Source organism: Magnolia sinica, chromosome 17, assembly GCF_029962835.1.
Source record: "Magnolia sinica isolate HGM2019 chromosome 17, MsV1, whole genome shotgun sequence".
Lineage (NCBI taxonomy): Eukaryota > Viridiplantae > Streptophyta > Magnoliopsida > Magnoliales > Magnoliaceae > Magnolia > Magnolia sinica.
The window spans coordinates 24,798,072-24,816,860 of NC_080589.1; the positions used below are offsets into that span (position 1 = coordinate 24,798,072).

General features: G+C 39.1%; 1 protein-coding gene and 1 non-coding gene across 2 annotated transcripts in view; both read right to left on the minus strand.

Moving 5' to 3' along the window:
- Window positions 1-1,278, minus strand: part of LOC131230988 (uncharacterized) — a 37,352-nt gene extending 36,074 nt beyond the window's left edge. Inside the window, exons 1-2 of the mRNA XM_058227031.1 lie at window positions 930-1,278; window positions 732-833 (exon numbers count right to left, since the gene is read on the minus strand). Of these exons, the coding sequence (XP_058083014.1) occupies window positions 732-833; window positions 930-1,142 (315 nt within the window). The 5' untranslated portion in view covers window positions 1,143-1,278. The remainder of the gene's footprint in view (window positions 1-731; window positions 834-929) is intronic.
- A 9,347-nt stretch (window positions 1,279-10,625) lies between these two features.
- On the minus strand, window positions 10,626-10,707 carry TRNAS-UGA (transfer RNA serine (anticodon UGA)). Its single transcript has one exon. It is a non-coding gene; the product is annotated as a tRNA-Ser (tRNA).
- Window positions 10,708-18,789: the final 8,082 nt, after the last annotated feature.

Below are 18,789 nucleotides of genomic sequence, written 5' to 3' on the forward strand. Positions count from 1 at the left end.
AACCAACAATCTAAGCTCTTTTACAATATAATCTAGACTCCAAGGATGGTCCTTGACCCCTTTGCCCAGCAACAAGCAGCTCTATCTGGCACTTCTATAACGGTGAACATCTGACCGAACTAGTTGTGAATGATGCGCACTGCCTCCCTGATAGCAAAAACAACTGCCCCAGACCAAGATTCAGCTCTAGCTGAACCTGAAAATGTGGACTTTATGTTACCCGCTTCATCAAAGAGAATGCCTCCGACACCCCAGGGAAAGTTAAGAGTCACTACAATCCACTGCTTCAATTATAAATCTGCTACCTTTCCTATCATGTATACAAGAAGAGAGCCAAATGGGATCCAACTTAATCACACATGGCAATAGCTTCAATTTTGAGTAGTTGTACATACATAGCTTTCATACGCATGATTGTTTAGAGTTACAGTTGTTTTATGAGTTTCTTTCTTTACATCTTTCAGTTTGCCTCATATTTGCATCCAATTTGGAGTAGCGACTGGATCAAATAAGGAAACTAAATGTAACAGATTGTGCTTAAAATTCAATTCTCTTATGATATTTTGTATACAAAGACACTTTTTTAAACAGTAGAAGTTATTGGATGGGGGGATAGAAGCTCACTTAGTATTCCTTGTATTTTTTTCCTTCATCGTATTACTTATGAATAATGTTCAAACAAAGTTTCTCACAGTCATTTCATCGAACATATGTGGAGTTTTAACTTTTACCTCATTTCCAAGAAGGAAAGCAGTGCTCCTCCTAAAAGGATGCTTACTCACAGCAACAGCTCCATCAGCGATCTCAACGCCGCAGATATCACAATCTCTCTCCTGAAAAAAAGGGACCCAAATGAGATTTCCTTCAATTGAAATGTAATTTAACAGAGAGAGAGAGAGAGAGAGAGAGAGAGAGAGATGGAAACAGACGTTGGTGAGGTAGAGACGAGCGTCGCAGAGGGAATGGAAGTGGCGGAAGCGGAGATGAGAGGTGGAGCCATGGCTGCCGAACGCATTGAAGTCTCTTCGCCCGACAAGGATGAGTTCGGAGACACCGAAAGCCGTGGCGCTGCGGGCCATGGTTCCGATGTTGTGCCTCTTCGCTATGTTGTGGACCACCACGAAGCTCTCATGGTGGGCCATGGTGGAGCCCCACCGCGCACACAAAATCAAGGGCCTTATGAAGGGAGAGAATAGAGAGGAGGGAGCGAGAAATAGAAGGAATGAAATGAATGAAGCTGCTGTTTGAGACTTTTGAGTACCGTTTTCTTTCCCGACTTCGTTTCGCCGGAAAGGGATTGGCTACTCCCTCTGCCACTAGCATGGCTAGTGGGAGGTGCTCTGTGGGCCCCACCATGATGTATGTGTTTCATCCATGCCGTCCAACCATTCTTCCAGATCATTTTATGGTATGAGTCCAAAAATGAGGTTGATCCAAATCTCAAGTGGACCGCACAATATTTACTGAACGCCCACCATTAAAAACTTCTTGGGGCAACAAAAGTTTTGGATCAATCTAATATATATTTTTTCTCATCATCCGCGTATTTATTACCTATCAACAGGTTAGATGTCAAATAACCATTAAAGTGGGCCTTGGGAGGTTTTTAACGGTGGACATTCAATCACTACTGTTTTCCATGGTGTCATCCACCTAAGATTTATATCTACTTCGTTTTGCATATCAGAAAGTAAAATTATCTTTCAAAATGAATGGACGGTGTGGATAATCCACATACATCTTGGTAGGGCCCTCATATCACCTACCAATAGCCACTAGCTGTGGCAGCTTCACGAGCCAAACCGCGCCCCGTTCTGCCTGCCCAGTCGGACGCGGTTTGGCTGGTGACGCCAACAGCATGCAGCTAACTGCTGGCCAAGCTATGTGGCCTATACCATGATGCATACGTTTTATCCACCCTGTTCATGCATGTCCTGATCCCAGATTTGAGATATATAGAAATTTCATGTGGACCACACCGTAGGAAAGAGTGAGGATTGAATGCTTGTGGTTGAAAATGTTTCAGGAGGAAGTTTTGGGTCAAGCTAATATTTATTTTTTTCCTTTCATCCAAGTCTGATTAACCTTGTCAATAAGTAGGATGGAACATAAATATTACAGTTAGCCCTAAGAAGTTTTTAATTGTGAACTTACCCTTAAAATTGATTTCCTGTGGTGTGGTCCACCCGAGATTTGGATCTGCCTCAATTTTGATTTTATGCCGTAAAATGATTTGGAAAAAAATGATGGATGGTGTGGATAAAACATTTACATCATGGTGGGACTCACAGAGTTTTAACATTGCTGTTGAGGTCACCAGCAAAACCGTGTATCATCCCGATGTGGATTAGGTATTGCCTCCGGATTTATCAACACCATACATCCATTTTTTTCATATAATTTTAAAACAAAATTACTAAAAATTAGGCAGATGCAAGTCTTAAGTGGACCACACCATAGGAAGCAACATTGGTAATGATTAGGGGTGTACATTGAGTTGAACCTAGCTGACCTTAGCTCGAACTTGGCTAGGCTCGGTCCTCAAGCCTGGCTGGCCAGCTCGGCTCGATTTAGTCAGTAGATCGGGCCAGGTCGAGCCGAGTTTATCATTGCAGCATTTTCACAAATACCTGGACTGCACCTTCAAAATCTCACTGTATTTGAGACAACAACAATGGTTTTACAGGTAATTTATCAAACAACTTCTAAGCAATATAAAAGTCAATAAAAAAAGGGTGTTGGTTTCATATACATACCTTCCTTACCACTCGCCACACTTCTTTGAGTCATTTCAGCAACATCAATATCAAAGTAACCGAGTCAGCAAACTGGTTCGATCCGAGTTCGATTCGAGTTGGGTTCGATTCAAGTCGAGTCAAGCTGTGGCCAGCTCGAGCTCAAAAAATCAGCTCGAACTCAGCTTCGAACCGAGTTGAATCGAGCTTTTTCGAGTCAAGTCGAGCGAGCTAACCGAGATAGCTCTGTTCGTGTACACCTCTGCACACTACATTTATGTGTGTGTGTATATATATATTATGGTGGACCCCACTTTGCGGATGGCTGGCCTAGAAATCACGCCATTCAACTTATGAAACGGGTAGTAGGTGTTCATTGCATGAACATGCTAACTTGAGCCTTGGATTTGCCTCATTTTTTAGCTCACACCCTAAAATGATACAGAAAAATGAATGAATGGTTTGAATAAAACTCATACATCAGGGTGGGCCCCACAGAGCCCTGCCTAGACCGATTCCGTCCAGGCGGGGGTAGGACCCAATTCGCTTCCATTGGATGTGGACAGCAGTTGACTTCTTTTAATCCGTCCATCAATTTTTGCACGTATGCCCACCTCATGAGCCAACTAGCGCTGTATTTGAGGCAGTTCATCTACAAGGTAGTGGGCTAGCCCGATGAGTAGCTTGGATGCCCACACATGTGCGAGGTGGCTGCACGTACGCGTATTGGCACAGTACGCAAGGGTTTTCAATTCTGGCAAGTGGGACCCATGGTTCGGTATCCAGACCGTTGTTAAGAAAGAGAGAAGAAAAGAGAGAGAAAGTGAGAGAGAAGCTGGTGAATCATCTTGAGATTCTTTCCTGCTATTCTGCATACCTAAACCGTCACTTTTGAATCGTTATTCCGGCGATTCTAAGTTTATTCTTGGGTAAGTCAATCAAACCCTAACCTGTTTTAGAGCTTAGACTTGTCTAAGTGTTGTTGTAGCTCATTTCTATTCTTGCCTTAGGTTTTCTAGTCGCCGTTGACGAAGACTTATCGTCTGAATCAGATCTATTGTGTTTTTCTGGTTTAAGGTGCGGACTATATTCGTATAGGTTATAGTTTTCAAGGCTTTCAATGTTGGGTAATGGTTTATTATTGTTGTGGATGCAATTTCACATGCCAACTGTGATATTTATTTTGCGTTCCTGATATATATGAGTTATATTGAGATTTGTGTATTTTATGTATATGTAGGAAGTATCGTATACGTATAAAATATGAACATGTGCTTGCCATGATTAATTGTCGTGTACTTGTGCTAGTTGTATGTGTGTCAACTCCTTGGCGAAAGGAATTGTCCAAATGTGTGTTATCACCAACATACGTCATGTATGTTGGACTATGTAGTCTAAGTATTTGTAGAAATGTCTGAATAGTTAAGTGTGTATTACATTAACCTCTTTATAGACGTTGAGAAGAGATTCTCAACTACCCTATTGATGTGTATGATTTCTTACATGTTATTTACATTCGTTGTAGTTTAACTTCAAGTACTACTTATGTGTAAATCCATGTTAAGTTGATATTCATCACATGCTTTAAGATTGTATGATTAGAATTGTTGTTCCATTACTGTTCCAAATTGTTGATATGAATATCCGTTATAATTGAAGATGTTTGGGACTATGAAATAGTCCAGGAAATCGGTAACAAACCTTGAGTTCGTGGCCGAGGTTGTTTTCGCCACGTAAGACGTATTTGACTAACCCGAGTCGTATTAGGGTTGTCGGCAGTGGTTTGGGCACACGGAGTGTTTGCGCACTCTATGTCGTTCAACTCAACGTGCGCTCATGCTAGTCGAGTTCATTAAGTAACCTGATTGTCCCGGTGGATGTACACCATGTATGAACGTTATTGCTTGAATCTAGGGTACCAAACTTACCAATGCAATTCCGTTAACCATTGTACCTTGATCCGCTAAGACTCATGATCCGGACATGATGATATGGGACACCGTGGTCGAGCTGCCGGCCTACGCTGGGGTGACGAGCCTCCTCGTAGTGACCAGTGAGCACACCAGACTCGTGAGCCGATTATGGTGGTATGCGACACTATATTCGTGCTGTCGACCTACATTGATTAGTGAAGACCCCTTTGTAGTGACCTCGAGCATACCTCGCTACTGCATTGAGGCGACGAGCCTTAGGATAGTAACTAAGGTATGATAGGCATGCATTGATTGGTGACGAGCCCTTTGCAGCGACCTAAAACCCTATGATCGTATGAGATTGTCTAGGACTGATGACCCTATAATGGATCACTGTTTAGAAAGTGATATGAGGAAGGTACCTTAGCTTCCCAATCCTGTTGTATGAAAAGAACTAATAACAACTTGGTAATCATGTTCATGCACCGCATTGCATGTGCATTGGAGTTGTTGGCACTGCGAAAGGTTGTCATGTGTACCGTAAGATGAAGACGCTGAGGGAGTACAGACAAGAGCATGCATCATTTCTACATACATCCTTGCATTAACAAGAGTAGTTAGGATGTGTTTGATTATATTGCCTTATCATTACTGCTTGATTGTTTTGATAACATGTTAACTTTTACTATATAGTTTCACTGAGTTGATCACTCACTCCCACATTCTGGGACGATGTTTCAGCACCAACCAGACTCTATCTTAGATGCAGATGATGACGCGACCCCTGAGGCAGAGCAGGAGTATGAGGATGATGAGGACGCGTTTTCTTTTATGCAGTTCTCAGATGGGTTCATGTGAGCTATGTCCTGATATGCGGGGATTCTGGGTTTTCTTTGTAATTATAATAGATGATGTCATTTTGATACATATGTTTTGAAACAACACTTGTAATTATGACCTGACAGAGTATACGTATTTCAGGGACTTGCACATGTACACATATGTTTCTTTAAGTCTTCCGCTTGCGTCTTTCACTTATCCCTGAATTATGTTTGCAGTTTGGCTTAATCTATTCCATATTTTATGCACTCATACAGACAACATACATCCATCATTCAATATGTTGCATAAGTGATGTTTTGAAACTCGGGAGCTGAGTTATGTTGGACCCTCGAATTTCAGGGCGTTACAGATATTCTAATGCTGCTTGGGGTAATGACGTCGATGAAGGAAAGTCTACTTCAAGATATATCTTCTTACTCGGAGGGAGAGCTATCTTATGATCCAGTAAGAAACAAACATCCGCAACTCTTTCATCTATGGAGGCCAAGTACATTGCATGTTGTGCTGCAGTTTAGAAGTGTGTATGGGTTCGCAGATTTTTACTAGGTCTGGGTGTTGTACCAAGCGTTTGTTAACCTATATCGTTGAAGATAGACAATACTTCTACCATTGACTTGGCAAAGGACCCTAAACACTACTAGAAGTCCAAGTACATTGAGATCAAGTATCATTACGTCCGTAATCAAGTGAGAGATAAGAAGGTCACCCTCAGCTACATTTCTACAAAAGAAATGATGGTTGATCTCATGATGAAACCTATAGCTAGAGATCTATTTCAGGTTCACGTCAGACAGATGAGATTGAGGAAAGCTTAAGTAATATGCTAGTATTTAGTACCTTTGATCTTTCATTAATGAATAACGCATTCCATTTATTCAGTATTAAGTACTAATATAAACTAGGTAAGTAGATCATCAACATTTTTCATGAAATCATGTAGGATTTCTATTTTTTTGTCGGCAGGCTGGTCACTCACTCATACAGGTTGACCAACCTTGAATGTACAAGAGAGGTACATTTGGGACGATGTTCATACACTGAGGTATGAACTTCTCTTTATTGTGAATAATAAAGGATAATGATATGAGTGAGTCGTATCCACCTACAATCTTTTAAGATTGAAGATGAGATTGATCAAGTCGAATAACATAATCGTACCATTCATTTTCATGCGATCAATGTTATAGCCTGAATTAATAGCCAGGTTGTGAGGTTATGAAATGAGTCATACCTCATGTATAATAACCCGCGTATTATAGACCCGATATATACCTAGTATTGTCTACTCTACAACGTGGATTGTAGCCATGTGCTGGGACCTTTTACCTACAGATTGCTTTGATTCGATCTAATCATTGTAATGTGCGAATAGCCAGTCCCGTAGGTGACTCTTTGTGTCCTTAACTACCATCCTCTTGTATATAAGAGGATGAGATTGAGTGTTGCTACTTTAGTGTACTATGACGAAAGGTCCTCGTTTAGCCAGACTCAGTTACGTTAGGAAAGCAGCTTGATTGATTCTAAATTACACATCTGCGTGGGAAAGATCTCGTGACAGCTACACTAAGTTTCTAAAACTATAAATATGCACTTGAAGACTTATCCGCTGGCAGTATCAAGTTGTTTTTATTACACTTTTGCAAATAATATTCTTTCTTACAAGTGTGTGTGTGTGTGTGTGTGTATTACTTTAAATTGATTTTAGTCGAAGTTTGTGAAAAATAGAGTTTTCAGAATAACTCGATAAGTTAGATAAGTGTGTATGTTGGCCGAGTACTCCAGATCGAGAGTTAACTCTATCCGGTGTAGTCATGCGAACTAGGACAGGTATTGCAAAGCTTGGGTTATTGAGTACTAGTTAGGTGGTCGTTTTGGTACTTTAACACATGTGAGAAGATTACGGTGATCCAGCTGGTCCCACGACTCTGATTTTTTTGATCACGATGTTTGGTTTTTGATTGTTATTAGGCGAGTTAGATGGACAAATTTTTGTACCTATCCCATAATATGATTGGGTGGGAGATATTGGAAATAGGACAGTGGGGCCGACTAGTGGGCAATCATTAGTGGGTGGGTCCCATGAGTTTAGGCTTCTTCCGTTAGCAGATAGATTTCAAATTCAAGTTTGAATTTGGATTTAGATGGGAAGATGGTGATAAGATCGAATAATTTTTGGTCCCATCCAAACTCCCATTCTTTCCTATAAATAGAATAAGGCTCTCTCGTGAAAAGATATGAGAAATAATGAGAGTAAAAAGAAGAATAATGATACATAGAAATTTATCCATTTAGCTTGTCCTTTGTACGATCTATGCCATAGATCATAATCCGGGACCATCTATACTGTAGAATCAGAGGGGTGATTAGACCGCTCCGAAAGTGGTTAGGCGGACCGCTAGATCTGGACCTTTCATCTTCAGTTTTGTAAAGGTTTCGTATCCTGTTGACCATTAAATCTTGAGGGCTCACTTTTCTGCACCTTCTATCAATTTGATCATTGGTGAATGTCTCAATGGTTGAGTGAACAACAAATGAGTTTGACAGCATGGTTGCAATTTTGCATAAAGACGACGGCTTGTGGCCGTAGAATCAAGTTCTCTTTCATGTAATATAAATATATAATAAGAGGTCAGCATTCTATCAAAACCCACAAGGAGAAGGAGATTTCAATTGAGTTAGTTCCATTTGGCCAAGGATGGAAAATTGGTTGTTATGTTCCCCATTATTCACCATTCGGGTCACATCTCCACATTTTGGGCCCATATCATGCCAATACATCCATGTTGTTTATGGTCAAAGCCAGTTCATATCTGGTATGTGCCAATTACTGACTATAATTTAAACCTTCGTTGTGATTTAGTATCGCAGCATGTCTCCCAATCGAGCCCACATTCTGAGATGATAAGACCACAACCATCCATATTGTAGATTCTATGTTTCGGAGATGGTTGTAGGAAGTGTATGGCTGAACGGATGATGTGACAATTACTTCGTGGTGAGATGAATTTTAAATTAAGAAAGAATATTTTCAGTGGTCACATTCAACTTAAGAAATCAAAGGTTAAGATCTTCAGTGAAGTGTGCTTATAGATGGACTGTTTAAATTATGGAACCATCTCAGCATGTGCACCCCAGCAGGGAGACACATGTTGAGGGTCCGGACTTCCAACGGAGGTAAAACATTTACTTGACTCCATTTACTCAAATGAACCACTTTACCTGAGTTGAATCTGGCACATTAGCCATTTAGCTTGGCCAAACTTGTCTTTGAAGTGGGGCCGACCGGGCTAATTGACCCGACCCATGTCATCCCTAATTGGGATCATCTGAACATTGGGCAGATTGCAGGGTGTCCTGACATGGTAAAATTTGATGAGGCCACGAGCTGCCAAAAAGTAGGACTGAAAGTCAGGTGGGTTTAATCCGACCGACCTATGATCGACCCGACATTGGATTGGGCTTGGGCAGGATGTATCAGGTTCAGTCTCGAGCTTAGGCTATACAAACACCAACCCGATAAAATTTGGATCGGGCTCAGGTTGCCTGACCCAACCTGAACCTAATCAATATACAAGTTTCTTATAAATTATAATTGAGTGCGGAGCATATATGTTGAAGGCACGGGGAATTCCAATGCCATTGGGTTTTATTGGTCCACATCATTTTAGATGACTAAAGTTAGCAAGATATGCCAGAGAAAATACGCCAGATTTCTCTCTGTGTGCTACACAACTCGACTTTTAAAAGAGTGTTATATTTTAATTTGTTTGTTTAGAAAAAATGAACTTCTCTACTATAAATAACTACATATATAATTAATAAAATTATAAGTTAAAAAGTAAGATGTGTATTGAAAATATAATAGACTAATGTAATAGCGAAAATATTAGCATATATCCACCCCACCAACACGGGGAAGCCCTATTCGGTTGTACTTGGGTTGAGAATTCCCCACCCAAAATTAGGTTAGGATTGAGGTATGGGAAGTTAGGAACCTTGGGTTGGACGTAGCGTTGAGCACCAACCAGGTGCGTCCCAACCCACCTGACTTTCAGCCGTACTAAAAAGGGGTCATTTCAGTGATAACCTAACAACTTTCAAACACAGCGCATTTCTTACAGCAAAACGTGGCCTAATCAAATCCCAGCAGGTTAGATCTCCATGGTCACTGTCATCCACATGGATGGGAATCCTCTGCAACCCATATTTTAGGCAGTGCCTAAAACGCACATTATCCTTGGGCCACCATATTGTACATGTGAAATCCACACCGCCCATCAGGTTCACACTTATAATTTAGATCCTGTGACAAAAAATCAGCCAAATGCAAAAAAAAAAAGAAAAAGAAAAAGAAAAAAAGAAGCAGATTGGTCAAACCGAATGGAAAATTGACTATGGAATACCAACCATAGGTTTTTGTGTGGGCCAACATGATGTTTATCTTTCATCAAGTCCATTCAACAGGTGTGACCCATTAGGGTGAAGATAAGATAGAAAAATCAGCCTAGTCCCAAACTTACAGGTGTACGGGTGAAATTTTACATTTTTCCCACTGGTGTGGTCCGTTTAAGGCTTTTATTTTATCAGGAATATCTTTTGTATGTACGGGTAACGTGAGAGCTACCACTTGATGGACGGGAGTGGAGTGTTACCATTACCGTGGGGCCCACCTTGATGATGTGCTGTATATCCACGCTTCCATCTGTTTTTGCAGCCCATTTTAGAACGTAGTCCAAAAAATCAAGCAAATCCAGATATCAGATGGACCACACCACATGAAATAGTGGTGATTGGACGCCTTACCATTAAAAAACTTCCTAGGGCCCACCCTAATGTTTATTTACCATCCAACCTGTTGATAAGGTCAAGAGGACCTGGATGAATGGAAAATACAAAGATCAACCTGATGCAAGACTTTCGTGGCCCACAAAAAGTTTTTAATGGTCGTTCATCACCATTTCCAGTGGTGTGGTCCACCTGAGATTTGGTTCTGCTTAAATTTTGGGCTCGCGTCCTTACAAAAAGCTGGAAAAACAGATGATGGCGGGCCCCACACGGTCAGGGTAACATCCATCATCAAGGGTGCCCCGAAACGCAGAAAAAAAGGAAAAAAAAGAAAGAGAGAAAAAAGAATCGTCGACAGCAGGGTTCGAACCTGCGCGGGCGAAGCCCAACAGATTTCAAGTCTGTCTCCTTAACCACTCGGACATATCGACGGTTGTTGTTATACCTATAAATTGTACTTATAAATAGTATATTTTCATTCACGCCTCCCACGTATTTCATCCCATCCGTCCAAAGGTATAATCGTTCAGTACCGTTGACTGTTGAGCGTGGTTGTAAAATGAATGTGGACCATTGATATGTTTTCCGTGCATGTCCAAACCGATAAGAAGACCTACCCGATGACGTACTAAATCTCACCCATGTTGCGACGAGTTGGATCCTGATCTTACAACTTCGGCGGGACTCTAATCATCATCCGTGGAGTTAGGGGTGTACACCGAGCCGAATTGATGCCCAAGCTCGAAGTCGGCTCAGCTTGGCTCAACTCCGACCTCGAGCCTAACTGGCCAGCTTGACTCAGTTTGGTCAGCAACTTAGGTAGTTCAAGCCGAGTTTGAGCCAAGAACGAGCTTGTGCAACATTTTCACTAACACATGGAGTCCACTTTCAATTTCTTACTATATGTAAAACACCAGCAGCTGCTGGTTACACGTATTTCATCAAACACCCTATAGGCAACTTCAAAATCAAGAAAGAATGGTATTTGTTTCATATACGTACCTTCCTTGCCACCAACCCACAGTTCATTGAGTCATTTCATTAAACACTTGGTGAGCAACATCAATGTCAAAGTAACCGAGTCATTGAACTGGTTCAATCGAGTTCGATTCGAGTTGGGGTTCGATTCGAGTCGAGTCGAGCTCAGGCAAGCTCGAACTTAGTTTGAAATTTTTTCGAGCTAAAAAAATCAACTCGACTTGGCTCGAACTCAGTTTCGAACCAAGTCGAATCGAGCTTTTTCGAGTTGAGTCGAGCAAGCTAACCAAGCTAACTCGGTTCGTGTACAACTCTATGCCGAGTATAGCTACAAAAAGGATTAATTTCGGAAGCAATTTTTGCTCATTCATGTGTGATCCAAAGCGTTCATCCCGTGGACCATCATGGATGGATCGTGGGCTCAAATTTACATTGTAGATGATCAACGGTATTGAATGAATGGATTTGAACGGTTGTTTGAATGCACTAATCGGGATAATTTTGGCCAAGGCCAATCTACAGTACATCCAACTGATTGGACGGCCCGGATCACCAATGCATCTGAGGTACAGAGAATCACAGAAAAGGAGAGCAGACAGGGTAGCTCCATTGATCGGATGGCTGAATCGTCTAGTCAAAGTGATGCTTGAAAGTCATCCTCAATCAAGGTGGACCCACATAATGTAGTTGATCTTGAACATTCGTTTAATTAGCATTTGATGAACTTGTGAAGGTCATCTGATGAATGTAATTCTTGAGAGGTGCAAGTAGTTGGTCCCACATGATGGATAATACATTAGTGATCAGCCAATTTTCTTATATGATCAATTTGGACGAATCATTTTTCTAGCCATTTATCGAACAATTAAGATTGTTGGGACTCACGAAAGCACACAGATAAAGAATCAAACAAAGTAATTACAATCGCGCAAGCAAATTCAAGTAGAGAATAATTCGAATTTACGTAGAAAAACCCTTACGGGAAAAAATCATTGTACAAAGGAAGAATACCTTAATGAAAAATGAAGTAACAAGAAATAAAACCTTACCGATCAAAGCCCTAAGAGGAAAATCCCTAGCCTTTGCCCTTCAAAACCCTCTCAAACCCTTAAGCACGTCTTAGAGAACCCCTATTCTTGCCCTAATCTTGATTACACTTGATATATATACTACTGCAACTGGAATAGGAAACAAATCACGCACTTACGCAGTTCTGCGTGTGCCTTCGATGGGACCTTTAATAGCATCGACAACCATCGAGGACCAATCGATGACATCGAAGAACCTTCAATGCCATTGAGTAGCAACCTCCAAAACTGTTCAGCAATCAACATGGATTTTTTCAAATTTTCTCGATGGGATTGAGCATCCATTGATGTATTCGACAGCTTCTCAATGGAATCGAGGGTCTGTTAATGTCATTGACAGATTTTATATCAACATACTCTATTACAGACAGATTTAAGACACAGGGCGACAATCTCCACCATGTCTTCAATCTTCACACTCCATTGCTCCTTTGCCGTATTCGATCCTTCATCTCTACTTCATCTCCATCATAGCTCCACAATTATCACTTCTCGTACACACTCCATCTTCACTCTATCTTTGTTAGATGTAAAGAAGTCGCATAGAACTTAAACTTTTCTACAGGAACCACCTTTGTAAGCATGTCTGTTGTATTCACACTTGTGTGAATTTTCTCAAGAGTCACACCTCATTCCTCAAGCACATGTCGGGTAAAATGATGATGAACATCAATATGTTTAGTACACGAGTGATAAACGGAGTTCTTTGTCAAATTAATCGTGCTTTCGTTGTCACAATTAATTGTCACGGTCTCCTGCTAAAGCCCCAACTGATTTATCATTCCCTTAAACCAAATCGCTTCCTTGAATGCTTATGTCACTGCTATATACTTAGCATCAGTTATGGAAAGAGCCACCATAAATTAAAACTTCGACATCTAACTGATCGCTCTACCCTCTAACACAAACGAGTAATCGAAAGTCGATCTTCTATTATCCACACTGCCCACGTAATCTTAATCCACATAGCTTATTAATTTATCTCATGTTTTCCAAATGTCAAGACATAGTCCTGCGTACTTTAAATGTATCAAAGTAGCCATTTCACTGCCTCCCAGTGTTAGTTGCCGGGGTTAACCATGTATTTACTAATAACACCCACCGTATATGAAATATTCGATCTTTTACAGATCATGGCATACATCAAGCTACCAACCACACTCAAATAAGACACACGAGACATAACCTGTTTTTCTTCATCTGTTTTAGGATACTGCTAAGAAGAAAGCCTAAAATGAGCCACGCGAGGAATGCTGACCGACTTTTCCTTGTCCATCACATACTTCACCAATACCTTCCTAAGTTATTCCGCCTGAGATAACCATAGCCTACTCTTCTTCCTATCTTTATATATGTCAATGCCAAAAACTCTTTTTGCGACCCTCATATCTTTCATCTCGAATGTCCCTAATAGATGAGCCTTTAGTATGTCGATCTCAGATATGCTATGATTGGTAATGAGCTTGTCATCAACATACAATACAAAGATAATGAACTTCCCATCATTCGGTATCTTAAAATAGACACAATGATTATACTCACTCCTGGTAAATCTCTGACTCATTTTGAAAGAATCAAATTTCTTGTACTACTACCTAAGTGACTGTTTCAGGCTGTACAATGACCTTTTTAACCTGTAAACCTTGTTCTTTATCCCTTATATTTTGAAACCTTCTGATTGCTTTAAGTAAATCTGCTCCTCCAATTTCCCATGCAAGAAAGTAGTTTTCACATCCATCTGTTCTAGCTCGAGATTGTATTGGGCAATCAACGCCAATACAAATGTGATAGATACTTGCTTCATCACATGCGCGAAAATTTTAGTGAAATCGACACATCTATGAGCATATCCCTTTGCTACCAACCATGCTTTATACTTATCATGTTTTTTCCTAAAGTAAAGATACACTTACACCTAATCGCTTTACACCTGACGGGAAGATCTACCAGACCCCACATCTCATTCTTGTACAAAGAGTTCATCTCGTCATGCATTATTTTTCATTTTTTAGCATCTACATCTTCAAGAGCCTCCTGAAAAGTAGACGGATCCCCCTCATCCGTAATGAGGGCAAATGTAATATTTGAGTTATCCCTGTTTCTCTCTGGTAACCTATGATCCCTTGGTGGATTTCTTCTCACGGGTGATTGATCCACCTGCTCATGTACCTTTATCTGCATCTCAATATCAGCCCGTGTCTCATCTCTATTTATCTGAACGTTCATAATTGACTTTTCCACTTCTGCTCATCCTTATGAAATAAGGATCCCTCGTCGAATTTGACATCACGATTAAGGATAACTTTCTATGTGACCCGATCATATAGCCAGTACCCCTTTGCACCACCACCATAGTCGATAAAATTATATATTTTAACCCTTTTGGTCCAACTTATCTCTCTTAACTGACGGTATGTGATATAAGCATCGTAACTAAATACTTGTAGTCCCGAGTAGTTTATCTGTTAACCAGTCCACACCTCCAAAATTTTAAAATCAATAGTCGTAGAATGTGACTGATTCACCAAATAGCAAGCCGTGTTAATGGCCTTAGTTCACATTCCTTACCCAACCCAACATTACTCATAATGCATCGGGCCCTGATGTGTGACGCATAATGTCATGCTGTTGAGGGTCAAATATTGCATATTATCCTCCATTTATATCTTGGTTTTATGAACGTGATAATGCTTAATATTCTATTTTACTCATGTTTGTGTTATAAGGTGAATTTAAGGGCTTATATTAAAAAGGGTGCTAAAAGCATGGATTTGATGCTCAAGAATCACCAAGGCAAGGGATGGATCTTAGGAGACCAAGATTGAAGAATTCAAATGCCAAAGATCCAAAAAAATCAAGTGAGGAATGAAGAGAATCAAATATTTGAAGTGAAGAAAAGGAATCCTAAAATTGTCCTAAAAAAGCATATTCTAAAACTCTGGGTCATTTTGTGAAATTGCATAGAATGAAGTCTATTTTAGGAAATTGTGCAGACTGAAGTCTATTTTAGCAAACTGTATAAATTTGATGCAGTTTCTAGAGTTTTCTAACTAGGTGTGAAAGTTGGAGTTCTATAACTATTAATAGGACTCCCTAGAATGTTCCTAGGCATCTTCTAAGGTTTAAGAAGTAGAGCAAAATCATGGAGAAGCTGTCGCTAAGAGTTTTTCTTCTTTTTTCTTAGTTGTTTTCATGCTTTCTTCTAGAGTTTTAAATCCAATCATGTCTATGGTTGGCTAAACCTCTTAACTAGGGCTAAAAGGTGAAACTTGTAGTATGATGGGATGTTTCTATTGCTTCGATTCATGTTTATGTTGAACTCTATGGATTTTAATTTGATATTTAAGGAATACTTTCAGTTTTTAATGGTTTATTGTGACTCAAATTACAGTAGATCTGTAATAGCTTTGAGTATTTTCTTTTCCTGATTTGAGATTGTGAAATTAATAAGTCTTATTGTTCACCATTGTCCCTTGGGCATGGCAGGGTGATGGAATCCTTCCTAATCTTTACAATTCTCCTGCTTTGAGATTATGGGATTGGTAAATCTTGTTGTTTGCCATTGTCTCCTGGGCATGGTTTGGTGATGGAATCACTGCCAATTATCATAGTTCTCCTTCATTGAGAATTAGGTCAATGGAAGTTTATATTTGGTTTTATTGATATATTTTCTAATTGGATAGGATATGACTCCAATTCTAATTGTATTACTTGAATCAAGCAAGAGGGCTCCCTAATCACTGCGAGTGGATCCTTGGCACCCTAGTTCCCACATTTAAATTCTTAGGTTTAATTACTCTATTCACAATTACTCTCTCAAATACTTTAGAATTAATTTCACATCTTCTTCTAGTTCTACTTCTAGTTAATTTAAAAAATGTACAAGTTTCAGTCCCTGTGGATTCGACCTCGCTTTTACCGAGATTATTACTACATCGCGACCCTATACTTGGAGTTGTGAATAAGTTTTTGGCGTCATTGTAGGGGACTAACGGTTGTGTTTTTTTGAGATTAACTAGTTTTGTAATTAGTTTAAGATTATTGTTTTTCTACTTTCTATTTTTAGGTTAGGATTTTTTCTGAATTATTTTATAAATTAATTTAGCTTTTTATTTCTAGGTTTAAAAACTTTCCTTTTCTATTTTTAGAAACTAATTTACTTTCTAATTTTAGGACAGAAACTTTCATAATTTGTTTTTACAAAACTTTCTTAATCTATTTTTAGAAACTAATTTCTTTTTCTTTTTCTTTTTTAGAAACTAGTTTACTTTCCTTTTTCTTTTTTTTTTAGAAACTTACTTTCTATTTTTAGAAACTTTCATTTTTTTTTCCTTTTTGTAGAAATTAGGTTGCTTTCTTAGTTCTTTTTAAAAAAAAAAAATTTAAAAAGCTAACTCACTTTCCTTTTTATAGGTTTAGAAACTTTCCTAATTTGTTTTTAGAAATTTTCCTTTTTCGTTTTTAGAAACTAGGTTGCTTTTATAGAAACTTTCTTAATTTATTTTTAGAAACTAACTTTTCTTTCTATTTTCATATTTAGAAATCTTCTTAATTTGTTTTTAGAAACTAACTTTTCTTTCTATTTTCATATTTAGAAACTTTCCTAATTTGTTTTTAGAAACTAACTTTTCTTTTTATTTCTAGATTTAAAAACTTTCTTATTTTTTTATTTTTATTTTTAGGACTAACTTTTTGTTTTGTTTTTAGATTACCATTTTTTTTTTCCTGATTTATTTTTAGAAACTAACATTGTTTTCCGTTTTGTACGATCCTAACATAGAACTCTCTAAACTAGTAAACTCCTTCTGACTTCTCCTCTACATACTTTCCATATTGCTGTAGGATTTTTCTTTTATTATATTTTAGGATTAGGTTCCGGATTAGGGTTTCACCATGTATATGCAAGAGTGGAAACGTCAATATGCTGAGCTAGTTTTAGAGAATGCGAGAAATTGTGAAGGGTTGTCAAATGATTATGTTAGGAAACAACCTATGTCTCAAAATTTTTCTGAAACCATCATCGAGAATCAACCAGAATACAATGCTCCACCAGTTAAGAACTCCTTACATGATCATAGACAGGAAAATAATTACACCCCATGGATTAAGAAAACAGTATGTGATTAGTGAAGTTATTATAATTATGGGAGTGAGAACTATTATCACCCATCAGACAAGAAGAAAACAATGAGAGATTATATTATGGGTTATAATATGTACCAACAACCATCAGACTCTCCCACCTAGACCCGTACGATTATGATTAGTGGAAACATCAACATTGGAGAAATGAACTAACAATTGATTATAGTGACTATTCTCTTGGATCCTCTACCTTTGAAATCCAACCAGCAACGATCCAAGAGGATTCACATTTGAATTTCACGGATTATCAAGAATAGTTCAACCAATTTATCGCAGGCATGATGAAATCATTGGAAGCAATTGAATTACGCCTTGATAAGGTTAAAGAGGCTAGGTTATCACAATATTGACCTAATCTAGAAACACAATGCGAGGAAAGTGATCCTAACTCGCTTGTGGAGAGTACTGAAATTAAAAATGAAGAGTTGGATTGTGTTAACGAGTATACGGCTCAATTTCTCGAAAAGTCGATCTCGATGACTATCCAAAGGAATGATCAAAAGACATGGGTGTCTTTCAAATATAATGATACTGACACTCTCCAATCATATGACACACTTAACTTCAATGAGGAGGAAGAGGCTAGTTTATTCGAGCCTAAACTCAACTTAGGAAAACAGTGTGAAGAAAGTGATCTCATCTCACTTGTGAACTGTACTAAATTGGAAGATAATAAGTATTGGGATGAGAATCATGAGTTTACAGTCTAAGATTCACTGGAATCGATTTCAATTATGGTTCAGGAAAATGATCACGAGATATAGGACATTGTCAACCATAATGATCTACTCCACCCATCTAACACGTTTGAATTACATGTGGAGGAAGAATCCCTTTCAAGTGAACCGCATGACTCTTTTGAGGCGTGTGCAGACTACTCCCCTGATTTAAATTATAATATGATTAGGGAGATGGACAAGTTGCCCGAGATGACTTTGGAATTTGAAACCACTCAGTTAAGGCCACCTTTTGAGCCGTCAACACTTGACGATATAATGCCTCTACTGAGTAGTAACAATGAACAGAGTCTTCATATCAATGCGCCTACTGATCCACAACTTGTCTATGCAAGGCAGGGTAAGATGTATCCAGTGACAATTGACTCTCACCAAGGTGAAGAGCAGGAGATCATGTTTTCCTCTATTCTAAGAGAAGACGAAGGAATCATTGGGCATATCATCATTGTCATGCCCCAAACTCAGAAACTGGGCTCACAAAATTTTCGATCGCAGAATTCAGCGCCAACAACCTCCATAGTACCCCATTCTCAGCTCCCGACACCCATAAACCAGGTTCTAATCT